The sequence below is a fragment of the Podarcis raffonei genome, chromosome 6, assembly GCF_027172205.1.
Source record: "Podarcis raffonei isolate rPodRaf1 chromosome 6, rPodRaf1.pri, whole genome shotgun sequence".
In the NCBI taxonomy this organism is placed as follows: domain Eukaryota; kingdom Metazoa; phylum Chordata; class Lepidosauria; order Squamata; family Lacertidae; genus Podarcis; species Podarcis raffonei.
In genome coordinates this window covers 51,240,968-51,258,180 of record NC_070607.1, presented here as the reverse complement: position 1 = coordinate 51,258,180, position 17,213 = coordinate 51,240,968, and the positions used below count along the sequence as shown (strand labels likewise).

The window sequence follows — 17,213 nt, the reverse complement described above, 5'->3', positions numbered from 1 at the left end:
ACTGGCAGATAACGTAGGTGTGCTAACAGCTTGGATCTGTATAAGGTAGATTTCTCTGTTCCTAAATGGCTGGTATATCACCCACCCTTAAGGAAATGACAACCCCCCAAAATAAGATTGATTCATTTCTTTTTGTGCAATTTCACGTCCTTCCTGGCATCCCTTTTTCTTCTTTTCCCCCCATTCATGATGATTTGTGCTCATGTGCTATTGAGGTGGTCACATGTGGTCATGATTTTAATTATGTTTGCACATGAAAAATTTCTGGAGTGTCACAGTGCTTCATTTGCAAGCAGTGCATATTCTGATATATATATATATATATATATATATATATATATATATATATATATATATACACACACACACACACACATATATATACAGTGGTACCTCGGGTTAAGTACTTAATTTGTTCCGGAGGTCCATTCTTAACTTGAAACTGTTCTTAACCTGAAGCACCACTTTAGCTAAACTCCTCCTGCTGCTGCTGTTCTCATCCTGAAGCAAAGTTCTTAACCTGAAGCATTATTTCTGGGTTAGTGGAGTCTGTAACCTGAAGCGTATGTAACCTGAGGTACCACTGTGTGTGTATATATGTATATGTGTTCTCTCTCTTTTGTTGGACATTCTTGCTCAGGTAGACCTTTCTAGAAGAATGTGTGGCCTCCTTTTTCTTTCTTCAGTTGTTCCTCGCCTGCTCTTCGAGTTTCTTGAAGTGCTGTAATATCGATGTTAAAACATTGCAGCTCCCTTGCAGTGATGGCAGTTCTCCGCTCAGGATGCTCATGGTCTGTGTTACCCGACAAAGCCCTTATATTGCATGTTACTAAGTTCAATTGTCTTTTACGACCACTGGGTGGTGACCCCACTGGGCATGGTAATCCAGTCAGGGGAAAATGAGGCAGACTATGTTTAGGGCAACTTTTCTAGCCTTCCCCTTTTCGGGGTGAACAGAGTGGATCCCATATAGAGCTGCTCCATCATGGATACAGCTGCTGAGCTGCTCAACTGCCTCGTTCCTTGAGTCAGAGTGACTGAATCTGTATCCACCACCCATGTGCCAGTTCATGACTAGGGGCTCCCAGATTTCATTGTCCTGTCCCCATTACCATTTGCCAATGGTCATGGGTCTTTGGGGGTTTGGGTTTGGGATGGGTTTTTGGAAGAAACCTGTGTGTGAATTTGTTTTATGTATGTAGATCAGTGCATGCTGACCAACACTCAGTCTTCGCAGTAAGGCTCTATTTCGATGGCATGAGTACCACGACAACCGGTAGATTCTTATCTGCTGCAGCCTTCATCCACCTTCACAGCCATTGTAACATACCTTGTTATATTCCACCTGTTCAGCTTTTGAGGACTTCTTGGATCATTCTTTGTCTAGCTCCTCCCCTTTGACCTTACCGTCTTGGGTGACTCTGCTGGGAGTACGAGACTCCTGATGGTTTTGCTCACAAGGGTCATAGGAACATGCAAGCCCACTCACCCCGACAAGGTGAAAACCCAGCGAGTGAGTTATTTACCCTATTATATGCTGAATACATGACTTCCTCTTAGGTATGATTTCATTGTGTTTACAAAGCAAGGTGACTGATTACTTCTCGTTTCCAAGTATGGGCTGGACTTTCTGTGATGAAATATGATATTTAGATGATGGTGGGCACTTCTCAAGCAGCTATAAAATAACAGAGTTTCCCCCAACAAGCACCAGAAAAACTAGAGCAGCCCCCACTGGACAAGCAGGATGAAGTACCTTGCAGTTCTCTTCACCATTGTTGCTCTCTCCGAATGTCTTGTTAAGTAAGTTATTGTTTCATTGCTGATATTTACTCATCTGACAGCTATACTTTCTGATTAACTAATGAAGAGGAGAGAGAATGTGAATTATAACTTCAAATCTTAAAGAATTTTTCAGATATATACATATATATAAACGCATACACACAGCTGAGAGGAGATTAGTAAATGCAAAATGGTCATCTTGTAGCAATTACAAGGGTAGAAACACATAGACTCACTGAAGAAAGCATCACTAATGTCTAATTTGAGATGGAACAATATTTTGGGGCATTTTTAGCCCAATAGGTCTCCTTGCCTTCAGTAACACAGTAACAGGATGATGCTCAGCACCTGAAGCTCATCACAGCATGTCCGAAGTGACAAGAGAAAGTGGAATTGTCAAACTGTTCTTTGTAATAAGCAATTGAGGGCCCAATAGCACACTTTGAACTGCTGCTGACACTAATTGAAACAAAAGGAGTCTAAAAAATGGGCTGCAAAGAATTAATTTTATGTCAGCAAATATTAAACACCCTACACACCTACAGTTGTTTATTTTCTTTTCAGCTATCTTCCTTAAATTAATTGAGAGATGAAGCAGATTAATATCCCTGTCATGCATTACAGCAGGGACTAGGATCCTAACACTCCATATGTTGCTGAACTTGAACCCCCACCATCCCTATTTGCCTTGCTGGTTGGGGCTGATGGGACATGGAGCTCAACAACGTCTGGAAATCCCCACTGGCTTCTTTCCCCTGCATTAAAGCTGTTCAGATCCCATCCATGTCTATAGAAAAGATGCATGAATGAATGTGTGCAAGATTATAGGCTATAGTACTATTTCTTGATGCTAAAAAAAGACTTTGATTGCATTGAGTGGGTGCGAACTTCCAGTTCAATTTCCTAAGTACCCAAATTTTTGTAATAGCTTAGATCTAGTAGTTAAGAGAGTTTGGAAGGTGTGCAGGGCTGTAACTAGGGGGTGGTGAGGTGGGCCCCCACCAGGGGCACAGGCAACAGGGGGCACAAAATTGGCTAAAATATGTCCATAAATATGTCTATAAAAATATTGATTATTGCCTCATAAGAAAAGGTTTTAAATAGAGGGTGAATTGAAGGGGGGATGGAGGAGAGGTGGAAAGACGAGCTAATTTGTCAATGGCTAAGGGGCACAATCTGGACAGTTCTGCCAGGAGCGCAAGATTACCTAGCTATGGCTATGATGGGGTGGTGATATTAAACCTATTATTATGTTTGGAGTTATGGAATGGAAAGACAGGTTGCAAAATAGGCAAATTTTACAAAGACAGAAAATCCAAACCTAGTATTTTGTTTCTTATGTTCCAGGATTCCCTTGCAGAGAGGGACAAAAGTAAGAGGCACTCTCAAAGAGAAAAATCTGCTGGAAAATCTTCTTCAGAAATATCGTTATGACATTGGTACAAAATACAACTCAGATATTTCTAATGCTGCCCAGGTGGCTGAAGAACCACTTCTGAACTCTTTTGAGGTGAGGTAATGCTTTTCTCTTATCAATTTTCTATGCTGCTGAACAGTATTTCCCCAAAGTTTTCATGATGCTCAGTTGAGATACTTCTTCATATTTCTCCTGACACCCAGAGGTTATCAACATAATATGTTAGATGCAATTCAGCAAAACACAGCCACAACTCAATCACACAATGGGACTTAGTCATGACTATCACAAAGCCCTCTTGTTTTCAACATTGTTGTTGCTGTTGTTTAGTCGTTTAGTCGTGTCCGACTCTTCGTGACCCCATGGACCAGAGCATGCCAGGCACTCCTGTCTACCACCGCCTCCCGCAGTTTGGTCAGGCTCATGTTTGTAGCTTCGAGAACACTGTCCAACCATCTTGTCCTCTGTCATCCCCTTCTCCTTGTGCCCTCCATCTTTCCCAACATCAGGGTCTTTTCCAGGGAGTCTTCTCTTCTCATGAGGTGGCCAAAGTATTGGAGCCTCAGCTGAGTGAGCACTCAGGGCTGATTTCCTTAAGAATGGATGCGTTTGATCTTCTTGCAGTCCATGGGACTCTCAAGAGTCTCCTCCAGCACCATAATTCAAAAGCATCAATTCTTCGGCGATCAGCCTTCTTTATGGTCCAGCTCTCACTTCCATACATCACTACTGGGAAAACCATAGCTTTAACTATACGGACCTTTGTTGGCAAGGTGATGTCTCTGCTTTTTAAGATGCTGTCTAGGTTTGCCATCGCCTTTCTCCCAAGGAGCAGGCATCTTTTAATTTCGTGACTGCTGTCATCATCTGCAGTGATCGTTTTCAACATAAGAAGTTGCAACTAACGTTTGCTGGATTGTGACCCATAGAGGAGTTATGATCCAGCCAAAGTTAATTACATTGAAATCCCATTGACACCTAGGGTAGCCAGATACAGTAGAGAACAGGGTACAGTAGAGAACACAACCTTTAATAGTTGTGTAGAAGAGGGAATTTCAGCAGGCTTGTTGTTGTTTAGTCATTTAGTCGTGTCCGACTCTTCGTGACCCTTCATTCAAGTTCACAGATGCTGAGTGCCCCTTTATTGCAACTATTCAAGATGTGAGAACAGTGTTCTTTTTTTGCATCTAGCCATCTTATTAAAGGGCAGAGCAGGAAAATGATGAAGCCAGGGTGTTGTGTAGGCCAGAAAAATAGTACTTTAGCTTGCATTTTGTGGTGAACATTGTGAGAGCTCTTCTATGGCAATAAATGGTACTTACTTGTTTTTTAAAAAAATATTTATAATTTTCAATTATAACAAAAAGGAAAACATTTCACAAATCAATCAACAGTAATTCTTACACTTTGAATCTTGACTTCCCTCCCCCTTTTTCTGTAGTTCCTTAAAATTGTTTTCATCTTTCCCTGCATATCCCAGATTGTCTCAATCTATTCTTTTTTTAAAATCTGTTATTATATATATTTTTAGAAACTGCAGGTTTTTACAATGGCACTTATTTCTTATGCACAGAAGTTATTTGAAGTGGGGGAAATGTCAGTTCTGCTGTATTTCTCCTGTTTGTGAGTTATGTTAAAGCACATACTGCTTTTACATTATGTCGTTTATTATTTGTTTATTTGAACAATTCCCTTTTCACATTATCCCACTTTTGACAGGAAATAAATTTCTCCTTTCTAACTATTTTTTTTAAAAAATGTAGCACTTAGATTTACAGTGATTACCTTGCATATCTGTGAGGAAGTAAAATGTTCAAAAGCCTAAAAAGAAGGAAACTTTTGCAAATTGTGTTTATTTTATGAATTAACAGACTGAATACTATGGAACAATCTACATTGGAACCCCACCACAGAAGTTCACTGTTGTGTTTGATACTGGATCATCCACTCTCTGGGTACCCTCTGTCTATTGCAGTAGTCCAGCATGCCGTAAGTAACTGACGATAAAAAAGTCTTCAAGCATGTCACTCTGATATTAAAAATGACCTGGGAGGGCCTATGAAGTTGTGTAAAGGAATGGATTCATTATTTCACAATCCAGCATTGCAGACTCAGGTCATAATTCTATTTACATATGAGTAGGGTTGATTGAACTCAGTGATGCCAACGTCTAAATAAATATGTGTGGAATTTGCAATCCTATACCCATTTACCTGATGTGGGCTTGCAATCCTATACCCATTTACCTGATGTGTCATCAGTGTCCCCACACAGCCCAAGTAAGGGGGGCAGTGGAGGGGGGGCAGGGTAGTAGAGTGGGGGCACATCCCATTATGCTTCAAGTGGCAAAACAGGGCATTCCACTGCTGGAGAGAGAGATCTTAGTTTTCAGTGATCAGGTGTAATGATCTCAGGCAGGCAAACAAGCTCCAAAAAGAAGTAATGAGTTTCTTGGAAGATTTACAGTAGTTTACAATTAATACAGAGAGAGCAGCATGAGCCTGCCATTCTCAGCTACAAGGTGCTCAGTCTGAGTCCCCACCTTGTATATAGCTGTCAACTTTCAGATTTGAAAATAAGGGATCAACAGCCTCACCTGTCCCGGGGACAGTCTTTTGTTGTTTAGTCGTTTAGTCGTGTCCGACTCTTCGTGACCCCATGGACCAGAGCACACCAGGCACTCCTGTCTTCCACTGCCTCCCACAGTTTGGTCAAACTCATGTTGGTTGCTTTGAGAACACTGTCCAACCATCTGGTCCTCTGTCGTCCCCTTCTCCATCTTTCCCAGCATAAGGATATTTTCCAGGGAGTCTTCTCTTCTCATGAGGTGGCCAAAGGATTGGAGCCTCAGCTTCAGGATCTGTCCTTCCAGTGAGCACTCAGGGCTGATTTCCTTCAGAATGGATAGATTTGATCTTCTTGCAATCCATGGGACTCTCAAGAGTCTCCTCCAGCACCATAATTCAAAAGCAACAATTATTCGGCGAGATTAGTAAAAAAATTGTGTTTGGTGAGATTAGTAAAAAAAGTAATACATCCCAGCTCCTGTTATCTAAATGTTTCCCTAGTGTTTTCCAATGTCCTTTTATTACAATTATTCTCTTCAGAAAATTTATACCTTCAGTTTGTTTCTGCTATTCATCACTGATTAAAAGCTGTTTTTGTATTAATTTATTTCTGTTTCCTTTTTGCCTTTAGAAACACACCATAGATTTGACCCACGTAAGTCTTCTACCTTCCAAGGAACAGGACAGCCATTCTCCATTAAGTATGGGAAAGGAAGCATGGAAGGGATCTTTGGACTTGATACAGTCAAGGTAAACTAATAGTATTTTATAGATACAGGACAAGTTGAGAATACAAGCTTATAAAAATATTGACTCTTCTGTGCATTTCCAAGGACGATACTTCTCAATGTTTTTGAATCCTGGAAAATTTAAAGCAGTAAAAACTGAATCAGCCCTTTATATTCTGTGGAGATATTTATGCACAGTATATATACATTGATGGCTGCTCCTCAAGGAATTCAGAACACAATATGTGGTAACCAATAAGTTTATTTTAAATTGTCGTTGTTACAGTCAAAGTAGTACAAATTAAAGCTGCAGTACTAAGGTTATGCAATCCTGAAGTAAATATCAATGAAATTGATGAGACCTACCTCTGAATAAACAGGTTTAAAACTAGAACCTAATTTGCTCTTGCCCACTCTCCATAGGAGCCAATTCTTATGGGCCATGGTCCCTTCATCCCCCAAATATTATATGATGGGGGCCGCCCCTCAAAGTTAATGGGCTTTGCCATTCAAATGGTGTGCATGGACTGTGTCTTGTGATCAATTATGCAGGATGGGACTTACCTGCCACTCCCAATATTTTATTACCTGCCACTATACATGTTTGAATATTATTGTCTGAAAGGTCAAATGAGGTTTCCTTTCATGTTAACATGCACAGGATTGTAGCCTGAACGCAATGCTCATAGAAGCCTGCTCTGTACTTTACAATGTGATTACAGAAGTAAGGGAAGACTGTGTTTTTCTCCTAGATATCTGATCTTACCATTTCCGATATGGAATTCGGCTTGAGTACCAGTGAGTCAGAAGACCCATTTTCCAGAACTAAATATGATGGGATCCTTGGCTTAAACCCTTGGAAAAAAAGTTCATTCTTTGAGAACCTGATGAAGAAAGGCTTGCTTGAGAAAGACGAATTTTCTGTTTATCTCAGCGGGTAAACACTATTTTGCTTTACTGCTAAGAAGATTTGTTGCATGTTGATGGAGGACTCATGGAAGGAAACTGCACCCGAGATTACTTTACAGGTTGGCTAATGCTTTGCCTGCTGAATCTTGTAGAACAGGCTGTCTGCCACTGTGCTTTGTTTGCACAGAGGTTGATGGGTAGAGGGGACTGGAACCTCCATCCCAAAATTGGTCAGAATGCTAAGCCCCTCCAGGGATGAATAAGCTATTGTAGTCAAGGCTACTTGATGATGAAGAAGAAAAGATCCCTCCAGTTTTCTAGTACCCAGCAGTCGACTGCACCATCTTGCTTGTTGTGCCTTGAGAGCAGAGCAGAGCAGGGGCCAAGCTCAGGTGAGCTAAGTGTTAATGTGGGAAGAGAGGGAGGTGGACAGACGTGAGGCAGAGAGTGAAGAGGTCAACCCCCCTGCTTCTTTTACTATTATTTAATGCATGGAAATACAGAATTAAAAAAATATTGTATTTCATCCTTTTCATTTTAATTTAATATTGTACCAACTTGAAACCTCCCCCCAAAAAACACTTTAGAGATTTGGAGTTTTTGCTCCAATTCACTCTCCTACCCCATGCAGAATAACTGGAGGATAGTATCACAAAGACCATTTCACCTGACTATTTTGGGGGTAGATCAAGAACTGAAGGGTATAAATTGCTCCCTCCCATCGGGTGGCTAATATACAGCCCATCCTGTACATGTCAGCTCAGAAGTCAGTGCTACAGTGCCTGGCACTGCAACCTTAATGGCTTTTTGAAAGGGAGGTAGCAAGCCTTTGTAGGGCAGAAGGCAGGAAGGAAAGCAGTAGATGGAAGCAGAGCCAGCCACAAATGAAGCCAGCTGATTTTGTCCACATTCTCCACCCAGCTGAGGATATAATGGTAGCAATTAGACTGACTAGGGAGGGGGAATCTGACAGACAGTGACACTCCCTGGACTGGGTGCAGGCAGGCAGGCAGGCAGGCAGGCTGGAAGTAGACTGAGGTTGGTGGAGTAGAATGGCCTCCACTGCCCCAAACTGGCTTGCTTAAAATCACAAATCAATTAGAAGAACAAAACTTATGAAGATTATGAAGGGGAAGTCAGTGTGTGATATACAGAGCTGAATAGGAAGCATGGTGATATATAGAACAAGAAATACAGAGTTGAATAGGAAGCATGGTGATATATAGAACATTACCAGCATTCACCTTTCAAAATCTTAAAGCCTTCATTGTCCAGTGTTCACCAGTCGATACTGGTGCACTGCAAAAGTTCCTTTCTCTCTCTCTTTTTGTCTAATTTGGACAGAGGTACAAGAACATGATACACATACACTTTTTAAATATGCAGTCCAGCTTATTCTAAATGAATGACTTCACAACATCATATCTATATCTATGTTTCAGAAAAACAGATGGGAGCATGATCATTTTTGGTGGAATTGATCAATCTTATTTCACTGGTCCTATTAACTGGATTCCTGCCACATATAGGAAATTTAAGATTGAAGTGGACAGGTAAGCAGGAATTATTCTTATTAGTAGTATTAGCAACATTATTGTTAATCTTACCATATTGACTGGGTACAATAAAACTGAAAAGTTTTTCTGAATAATTTTAATGGCTACTAGTTAGCTAAACAGGAAGAGATGGAGGGCAATAAAATGCAATTGCGAATGTGCGACTTACTCTGTGTTTTCTAGTTGTCCTTTGTTAGAATGACTTATATAGGACCGTTCTTATAAATTGCATTTAAAAAGTGCTCTGAGCACTTTACAATCTGTAGTTCATGAGTTTTGTTTTATGCCTTGTACTATTTCCAATGCAGCTTCCTAAAAGTACTTACCACATCCCACTCTCCATTTTAAAAAACCAACCCATGTTTGGGGAAGGGCCCTACCTCAGCTGAGGATCATTTGCTTTGCAAGCAGAAGCCTCCAGGGACATAGCTATACAGCTGCAAAGAAAATGTTTTAGGTGTGTTTTAAGTGAAATATACAATGTGACGCTAGATGTTGATGGTGAGCCTTACGGAAAATTCAATGTATTTTTAAAAACTTTTTTTTAAAAAATAGCATTTTTTATTCCACCTCGGTTGCATAGCTGATATTTCCAGGCCGTGCTATGAGAACTCCCTCTCTGAAATCCTGGAGAGCTGCTCTATACAATGTGGGATTTTTATGTTTCATGTCAGAATCTAAAGAATCTAACGATGTCCAATTTCTCAGCATTCTAGTGTATGGTCAGGCAATCGCCTGCAGAGATGGCTGTGAAGCACTTCTTGACACGGGGACGTCCTTCTTGCTCGGCCCAGCATCTGAAATTAGCCAAATTCAACAAGCCATTGGAGTTACAACAGTAAGATTGACTTTTGCTGGTTGTCTTCATACTGTAGCTGAAAGAGGCCCAGTACCATCCTTTTCACTCCAGTGTCCACACTCCATACTATAATTGTTAGCCAGAGCTCAAGTTTCAGAGGCACATAACCAAAGGTAGTGAGGATTAGGCTTGACCTAGGATATCGCCTGGACTGCAACTGCTGAAACCTCGGTGCCAGGCTTCATAGTTCTTCATGATACTGCACATGCATGCAAATGTACATGAGCATACAAACTATGACCATGGAAATGGCAGGGAAAGAAAACAATCTGGGAGGGTGACATCCCGTGAAATAAACACTTCCAGTGAGCCTGATACAAAATCCACACAATTAAATGAAGTGATGGCCTTTTTTTAATGGGCTTATTGGCTCTTGGAAGATTGTTCCCCATTGCTAGATCCTGATGCAATGAGAGTATGATCCATGGAAGCTTCTCTCTGACTGATGGTGATTTCATGTGTGACCTTGCCATTTTTATATGACATAACCTGAGAATGTCCCCTGGGTTTATTGTACTGTTGTATGTGCTTTGGGCCCCTTCATGGATCACTGCCTTGCCATGGCGAAGGGGCTTGAATAACTCAGAGAAGCTATGAGCTTTGCCGTGCAGGGCCACCCAAGATGGACAGGTCATAGTGGAGAGTTTTGAACAAACGTGATCCACCTGGAGCAGGAACCGGCAAGCCACTCCAGTATCCCTGCCAGGAAAACTCCATGGACAAAGACAACAGGCATATAAAAATTATGACGCTGGAAGATGAGCCCCTCAGGTCGGAAGGCGTCCAACATGCTACTGAGGAAGAGTGGAGGATAAGTACGAGTAGATTCAGAGCTGATGAAGCGGCTGGGCCAAAGCCGAAAGGACGCTCAGTTGCGGATATGCCTGGAAGCGAAAGGAAAGTCCAATGCTGTAAAGAAAAATATTGCATAGGAACCTGGAATGTAAGAACCATGAATCTGGGTAAGTTGGATGTGGTCAAAAATGAGATGGCAAGAATAAATATTGACATCCTGGGAATCAGTGAACTGAAATGGACAGGAATGGGCGAATTCAGTTCGGATGACCATCACATCTACTACTGTGGGCAAGAATCCCGTAAAAGAAATGGAGTGGCCCTCATAGTCAACCAAAGAGTGGCAAAAGCTGTACTGGGATGCAATCTCAAAAATGATAGAATGATCTCGATACAAATCCAAGGCAGACCTTTTAACATCACAGTAATCCAAGTTTATGCACCAACCACTGGTGCTGAAGAAACTGAAATTGACCAATTCTATGAAGACTTACAACACCTAATAGAAATGACACCAAAGAAGGATATTCTTCTCATTATAGGGGATTATAATGCTAAAGTAGGGAGTCAAGAGATAAAAGGAACAACTGGCAAGTTTGGCCTTGGAGTTCAAAACAAAGCTGGGCAAAGGCTAATAGAGTTCTGCCAAGAGAACAAGCTGGTCATCACAAACACTCTTTTCCAACAACACAAGAGACGACCCTACACATGGACATCACCAGATGGGTAGTATCGAAATAAGATTGATTATATTCTCTGCAGCCAAAGATGGAGAAGCTCTATACAGTCAGCAAAAACAAGACCTGGAGCTGACTGTGGCTCAGATCACCAGCTTCTTATAGCAAAATTCAAGCTTAAACTGAAGAAAGTAGGAAAAACCACTGGGCTGGTAAGATACAATCTAAGTCAAATCCCTTATGAATACACAGTGGAAGTGAGGAACAGGTTTAAGGATTTAGATTTGGTGGACAGAGTGCCTGAAGAACTATGGATGGAAGCTCGTAACATTATACAAGAGGCAGCAACTAAAACCATCCCAATGAAAAGGAAATGCAAGAAAGCAAAGTGGCTGTCCAACGAGGCCTTACAAATAGCGGGGGAGAGAAGGCAAGCAAAATGCAAGGGAGATAGTGAAAGATACAGGAAATTGAATGCAGATTTCCAAAAAATAGCAAGGAGAGACAAGAAGGCCTTCTTAAACGAGCAATGCAAAGAAATAGAGGAAAACAACAGAATGGGAAAAAGCAGAGATCTGTTCAAGAAAATTGGAGATATGAAAGGGACATTTCATACAAAGATTTCCATAATAAAAGACAAAAGTGGAAAGGACCTAACAGAAGCAGAAGACATCAAGAAGAGGTGGCAAGAATACACAGAGGAACTATACCAGAAAGAAATGGATGTCTCGTATACCCCAGGTAGTGTGGTTGCTGACCTTGAGCCAGACATCCTGGAGAGTGAAGTCAAATGGGCCTTAGAAAGCACTGCTAATAACAAGGCCAGTGGAAGTGATGATATTCCAGCTGAACTATTTAAAATCTTAAAAGCTGATGCTGTTAAGGTGCTACACTCAATATGCCAGCAAATTTGGAAAACTCAGCAGTAGCCAGAGGATTGGAGAAGATCAGTTTACATCCCAATCCCAAAGAAGGGAAGTGCCAAAGAATGCTCCAACTACCACACAATTGCACTCATTTCACACGCTAGCAAGGTTATGCTTAAAATTCTACAAGGCAGGCTTAAGCAGTATGTGGACCAAGAACTCCCAGAAGTGCAAACTGGATTTTGAAGGGGCAGAGGAACCAGAGACCAAATTGCAAACATGCGTTGGATTATGGAGGAAGCTAGAGAGTTCCAGAAAAACATCTACTTCATTGACTATGCAAAAGCATTTGACTGTGTCGACCACAGCAAACTATGGCAAGTTCTTAAAGAAATGGGAGTGCCTGATCACTTCATCTGTCTCCTGAGAAATCTCTATGTGGGACAAGAAGCTACAGTTAGAACTGGATATGGAACAACTGATTGGTTCAAAATTGGGAAAGGAGTACGGCAAGGCTGTATATTGTCTCCCTGCTTATTTAACTTATATGCAGAATTCATCATGCGAAAGGCTGGGCTGGATGAACCCCAAGCCGGAATTAAGATCGCTGGAAGAAATATCAACAACCTCAGATATGCAGATGACACAACCTTGATAGCAGAAAGTGAGGAGGAATTAAAGAACCTTTTAATGAGGGTGAAAGAGGAGAGTGCAAAATATGGTCTGAAGCTCAACATCAAAAAAACGAAGATCATGGCCACTGGTCCCATCACCTCCTGGCAAATAGAAGGGGAAGAAATGGAGGCAGTGAGAGATTTTACTTTCTTGGGCTCTATGATCACTGCAGATGGTGACAGCAGTCACGAAATTAAAAGACGCCTGCTCCTTGGGAGAAAGGCGATGGCAAACCTAGACAACATCTTTAAAAGCAGAGACATCACCTTACCAACAAAGGTCCGTATAGTTAAAGCCATGGTTTTCCCAGTAGTAATGTATGGAAGTGAGAGCTGGACCTTAAAGAAGGCTGATCGCCGAAGAATTGATGCTTTTGAATTATGGTGCTAGAGGAGACTCTTGAGAGTCCCATGGACTGCAAGAAGATCAAACGTATCCATTCTTAAGGAAATCAGCCCTGAGTGCTCACTGGAAGGACAGATCGTGAAGCTGAGGCTCCAATACTTTGGCCACCTCATGAGAAGAGAAGGCTCCCTGGAAAAGACCCTGATGTTGGGAAAGATGGAGGGCACAAGGAGAAGGGGACGACAGAGGACGAGATGGTTGGACAGTGTTCTCGAAGCTACAAACATGAGTCTGACCAAACTGCGGGAGGCAGTAGAAGACAGGAGTGCCTGGCGTGCTCTAGTCCATGGGGACACGAAGAGTCGGACACGACTAAATGACTAATAAACAACAACATGTGCTTTGGGCTATCTGGCTATCCTTTCCTATATGCAGGGTTCTGAAAAGAATCCACTATACAGTACATAAAAAGTGGCCAGATGCAAAACACAACAAAACTCTTGCACCTTTAATAGTTGTGCAGAGGAGGAACTTTCAGCAGGTATTAGTTCTGCTGAAAACCCCTCTTCTACCTCCAAGTCCCATACATGGACAGATAGAGGGTGCATTTCATCCTTATCACTCTAGTGTCCACACTCCATACTCTAATTGTTAGCCGGAGCTCAGGTTTCAGAGGCACACAACCGAAGGTGGTGAGGATTAGACTTGACTTTGGATACCTCCTGGCACTGGTACCAACTCCAGGGGGCCCATGGGGGCCCAGGCACCACACACAAAATTGTGGGTGTTTGGCACCCACACTGCGGAGCCTCCGATGTGATTTAGGGTGCTTCACAAGGCCCCAGAAGTCACATCCAAGGCCTTGCGGGGCCTCCCGAAGCACTTTCAGGAGAAACCGGAAGTCACATTGGAGGCTTTGAGAGGCCTCAGACATGACCCCGGAGATTGCAATGGAGGCCTACCAGGCACTGCTGCAGCGTGTGCAATGTAACGTGACATTGGGCACCCATAATCTGGGGCCCAAGTCGGTGCCCCGCCCTGCCTCCTGGACTATAGCTGCTGGCACCTCAGTGTTAGCCTTCAGGGTTCTTCATGATACCTACTGCACATGCATGCAAATGTGCATGAGCATCCAAGCTACAACAATGGAAATGGCAGGAAAAGAAAATAAACTGTGGGATCCAGTAAAGGAAGGGGGGGAGAGAGAGCACTGCTGTTATTTCATACCGTAGTCTTTCCTGCATAATACATTGGCTTTATTTCCTCCAGACAACATCTCTCAAAACAGATTCAGTACATCAGCCTGCCATCAGCACCCATTTTAGAATAGGGAATTTGGTCTCATACCAGACTTTAAAAATGGATTGGATCATCTCCATTGGGTTAGATGTGAAGTGTTGAGATGATTTATTTGTAATATTCAGCTAGATGGTGTGCTTCTGTGCTACAGTGTTCTACATTGTGCTGTTCAAACCTGTGAGTTACACTAGATGGTTATTAAGTTCTTACTTAAAGCGGTATGTTTGCTTTCCTGAGACTGACTCAGGGACAAATCCATGACATTTCTTGAGCAAACTTGAGGTTTGCTGGTTCATTTCCTTCATGATAAGAATAATGCCCAAACTCAACTCTTCCTTATCTCTTTCAGCATTCCTTCAACTGCAGAAACCTCCACAATATGCCAGATGTTGTTTTTGTAATCAATGGAATTCAATATCCTTTGACTCCACAAGCCTATACTCATAAGGTATATGATAGAACTGGAATATTATCTACTTGCCATAATAATGCAGGTTCAAACAGTTTAGGGCAGATTAGAAGTGCAAAATATTTATGAACACATGGGCTAAAGACAGGGGGAAATGGAATACGTTTTGGGGCAGAAAGCCTATTAGATATCCTGAGACGGTCAGAAGAGCTGGACCCAAACTTGCATGTCTTATAGAAAAAAGGCCAATGCAAATTCCCACCAACATAGTTTCATGACAGTTTAGTATAGTATCTCTGACTACAGATGATTCCCATCCCAGGAAGGTTGCCTCTGACGTGTTGTATAACATGGGTGCTTGATGACCCCAAGAAGGACTTAAACCTTCCATCACATATAGCAACATATATACTGTATGCAGATGTGTTTGTTTGACAGTTGCAGATATGGAACAATTTTGAAGCAAATAATGTTCTTTCTCCCCTCGTTTCCTCTTTGTAGTGACAACACAATCTAGAGAGTTTCTAAATCTCACTCTCAGCAGCATCCTAATGCTCCACATGTAGACCTGAAGAAGGGCTTCTATTGGCAGAGGGACACAGTGATCCTATCCTTTATAGCTAGCAAGAGAGGCGGAGTGAGGAGGAGATGGGAAATAAGTCTCTTGTGATCTCCATTGACTCCATAGGGAGGGGCCATAGCTCAGTAGTAGAGGATTTGCTTTGTCAATAGAAGTTCACAGCTTAAACCTCCAACATTTCCAAGTGGGCTTAGCAAAGATTCCTTGTGTGGAACTGATTCTATCATCTTTAAGCCGGCATAATTCCAGGGATAAGATGGCATTTCCATGCAATTATTTCTTCCAACAGAGGAGAGCAAAAAACATTTTGAATTGTGGAGACTGCCTATAATTTTAAAATAGTTTGCTGACTTGTACAATTTGGTTGTTCATTATTATGCTAATTATTATAGACTGAATACACAATTTACAATATTGTGCACTATTACTATTGTCCTAGTGTTACATCTACAACATTTATCTCCTTTTGAGACTTTTCTTCCAGGAAAAATCCTTCCTTGTCCTTCTTTATGTTGGAATGTTACCTTATGCTAGAGTTTAAAATATGGCAACCCTTCCTTGTGCATTTTTACCTAGATTAATTTCTTGGTTGATATGGATGTCGAATCACCCACATCTTAAGGATATCCTTTCCTTTCCTTTCCTTCTAGGATGACGACCATTGCAAGAGTGGCTTTAGCTCTGGCAGCAAAGATTATGATCACTTGATACTAGGAGATATGTTCCTCAGAGAATACTACAGTATATTTGACAGGGGGAACAACCAAGTTGGACTGGCAAAGGCAGTGTAAAAAAATTTCTGCATTTAAACTATGCAAGTGCTGTAGTTGCTCATTTAATCAACTAATAGCAATGTATTTGAACAAATACTATCACTCGGTGTCCTATTAAAAATTATATTTGTCAGATGTCTTTAAAGAAGATGCAGGTGGTAGCGTTGTTGTGGCATATATGATCTGAAAATTATGTATTTCAAATTAATAAACTGTTCCATGGCTAAGCTTTTGGATGTGATTCGTGTACAATACCCTATAGCTAATGTGAGTGAAGCTGAGGTGCCATTTCTGAGGTCAATGAGGAGGGAAAAGGAAAAGGAAAAGGGCCCAGTCTCAGGACAGTCAAGTTTAAGTTATGGAGAGAAAGAGAGAGTAAAAAGCCACCAATGTACATTAACAGTATTTTTACTCATTTATTTCTTTTTTATGCCCTATAAATAATACACAGCGAGTACTGTACACTAATACCACACACAAAACTGGAGAGTTGTCACGGATACAAGCACTCCTCCTGCAGGGACAGGGAACCTGTGGGCCCCCATATGTTGTTGAGCTGCAGTTCAGCCCCAACCTGCATGACCAGAGTTCAGGAATGATGGAAACTGTAGGGTCAAAAGTTCTCCATGCCTGCCCTTATTGATAATTGCATATTGTCCTAAACTGTGTGGCAGTGAAAGGACTGTGCCCCCTCACCAGCTAGTGGTTTCTCTGGAGCAATATCTGTTTTCACTGCCTCCTTTCACAATTTCACATTCTGACCAGATGAGACATCTGATTCAAACTTGGCAGCCTTTTCAACTTGATTGGACCTTGGGGAGTTTCTTGATCAAGGAGTTTTTAGGTTGCTTCACCATCCACTGACTGTATAGTACAGATCAGGAAAGATACCATGAAAGCCCAAAGGATACCAGCATAGTTAATGAGCAATGTCGAAGAAGCTAGTATAGGCAAGAAGGCTTCTTTAAAAGAA

The 17,213-nt window shown here is 41.6% G+C and overlaps 1 protein-coding gene across 1 annotated transcript; it reads left to right on the top strand.

The window, feature by feature from the left end:
* Positions 1-1,680: 1,680 nt before the first annotated feature.
* Positions 1,681-16,314, top strand: LOC128415927 (embryonic pepsinogen-like). Its single transcript, XM_053392794.1, has 9 exons — positions 1,681-1,803; positions 3,133-3,295; positions 5,074-5,191; positions 6,401-6,519; positions 7,250-7,434; positions 8,849-8,959; positions 9,671-9,800; positions 14,828-14,926; positions 16,118-16,314. Exons 1-9 carry the CDS (start codon positions 1,748-1,750, stop codon positions 16,256-16,258), a joined length of 1,122 nt encoding a protein of 373 aa, XP_053248769.1. The 5' UTR covers positions 1,681-1,747; the 3' UTR covers positions 16,259-16,314.
* The last annotated feature ends 899 nt before the right edge of the window (positions 16,315-17,213 follow it).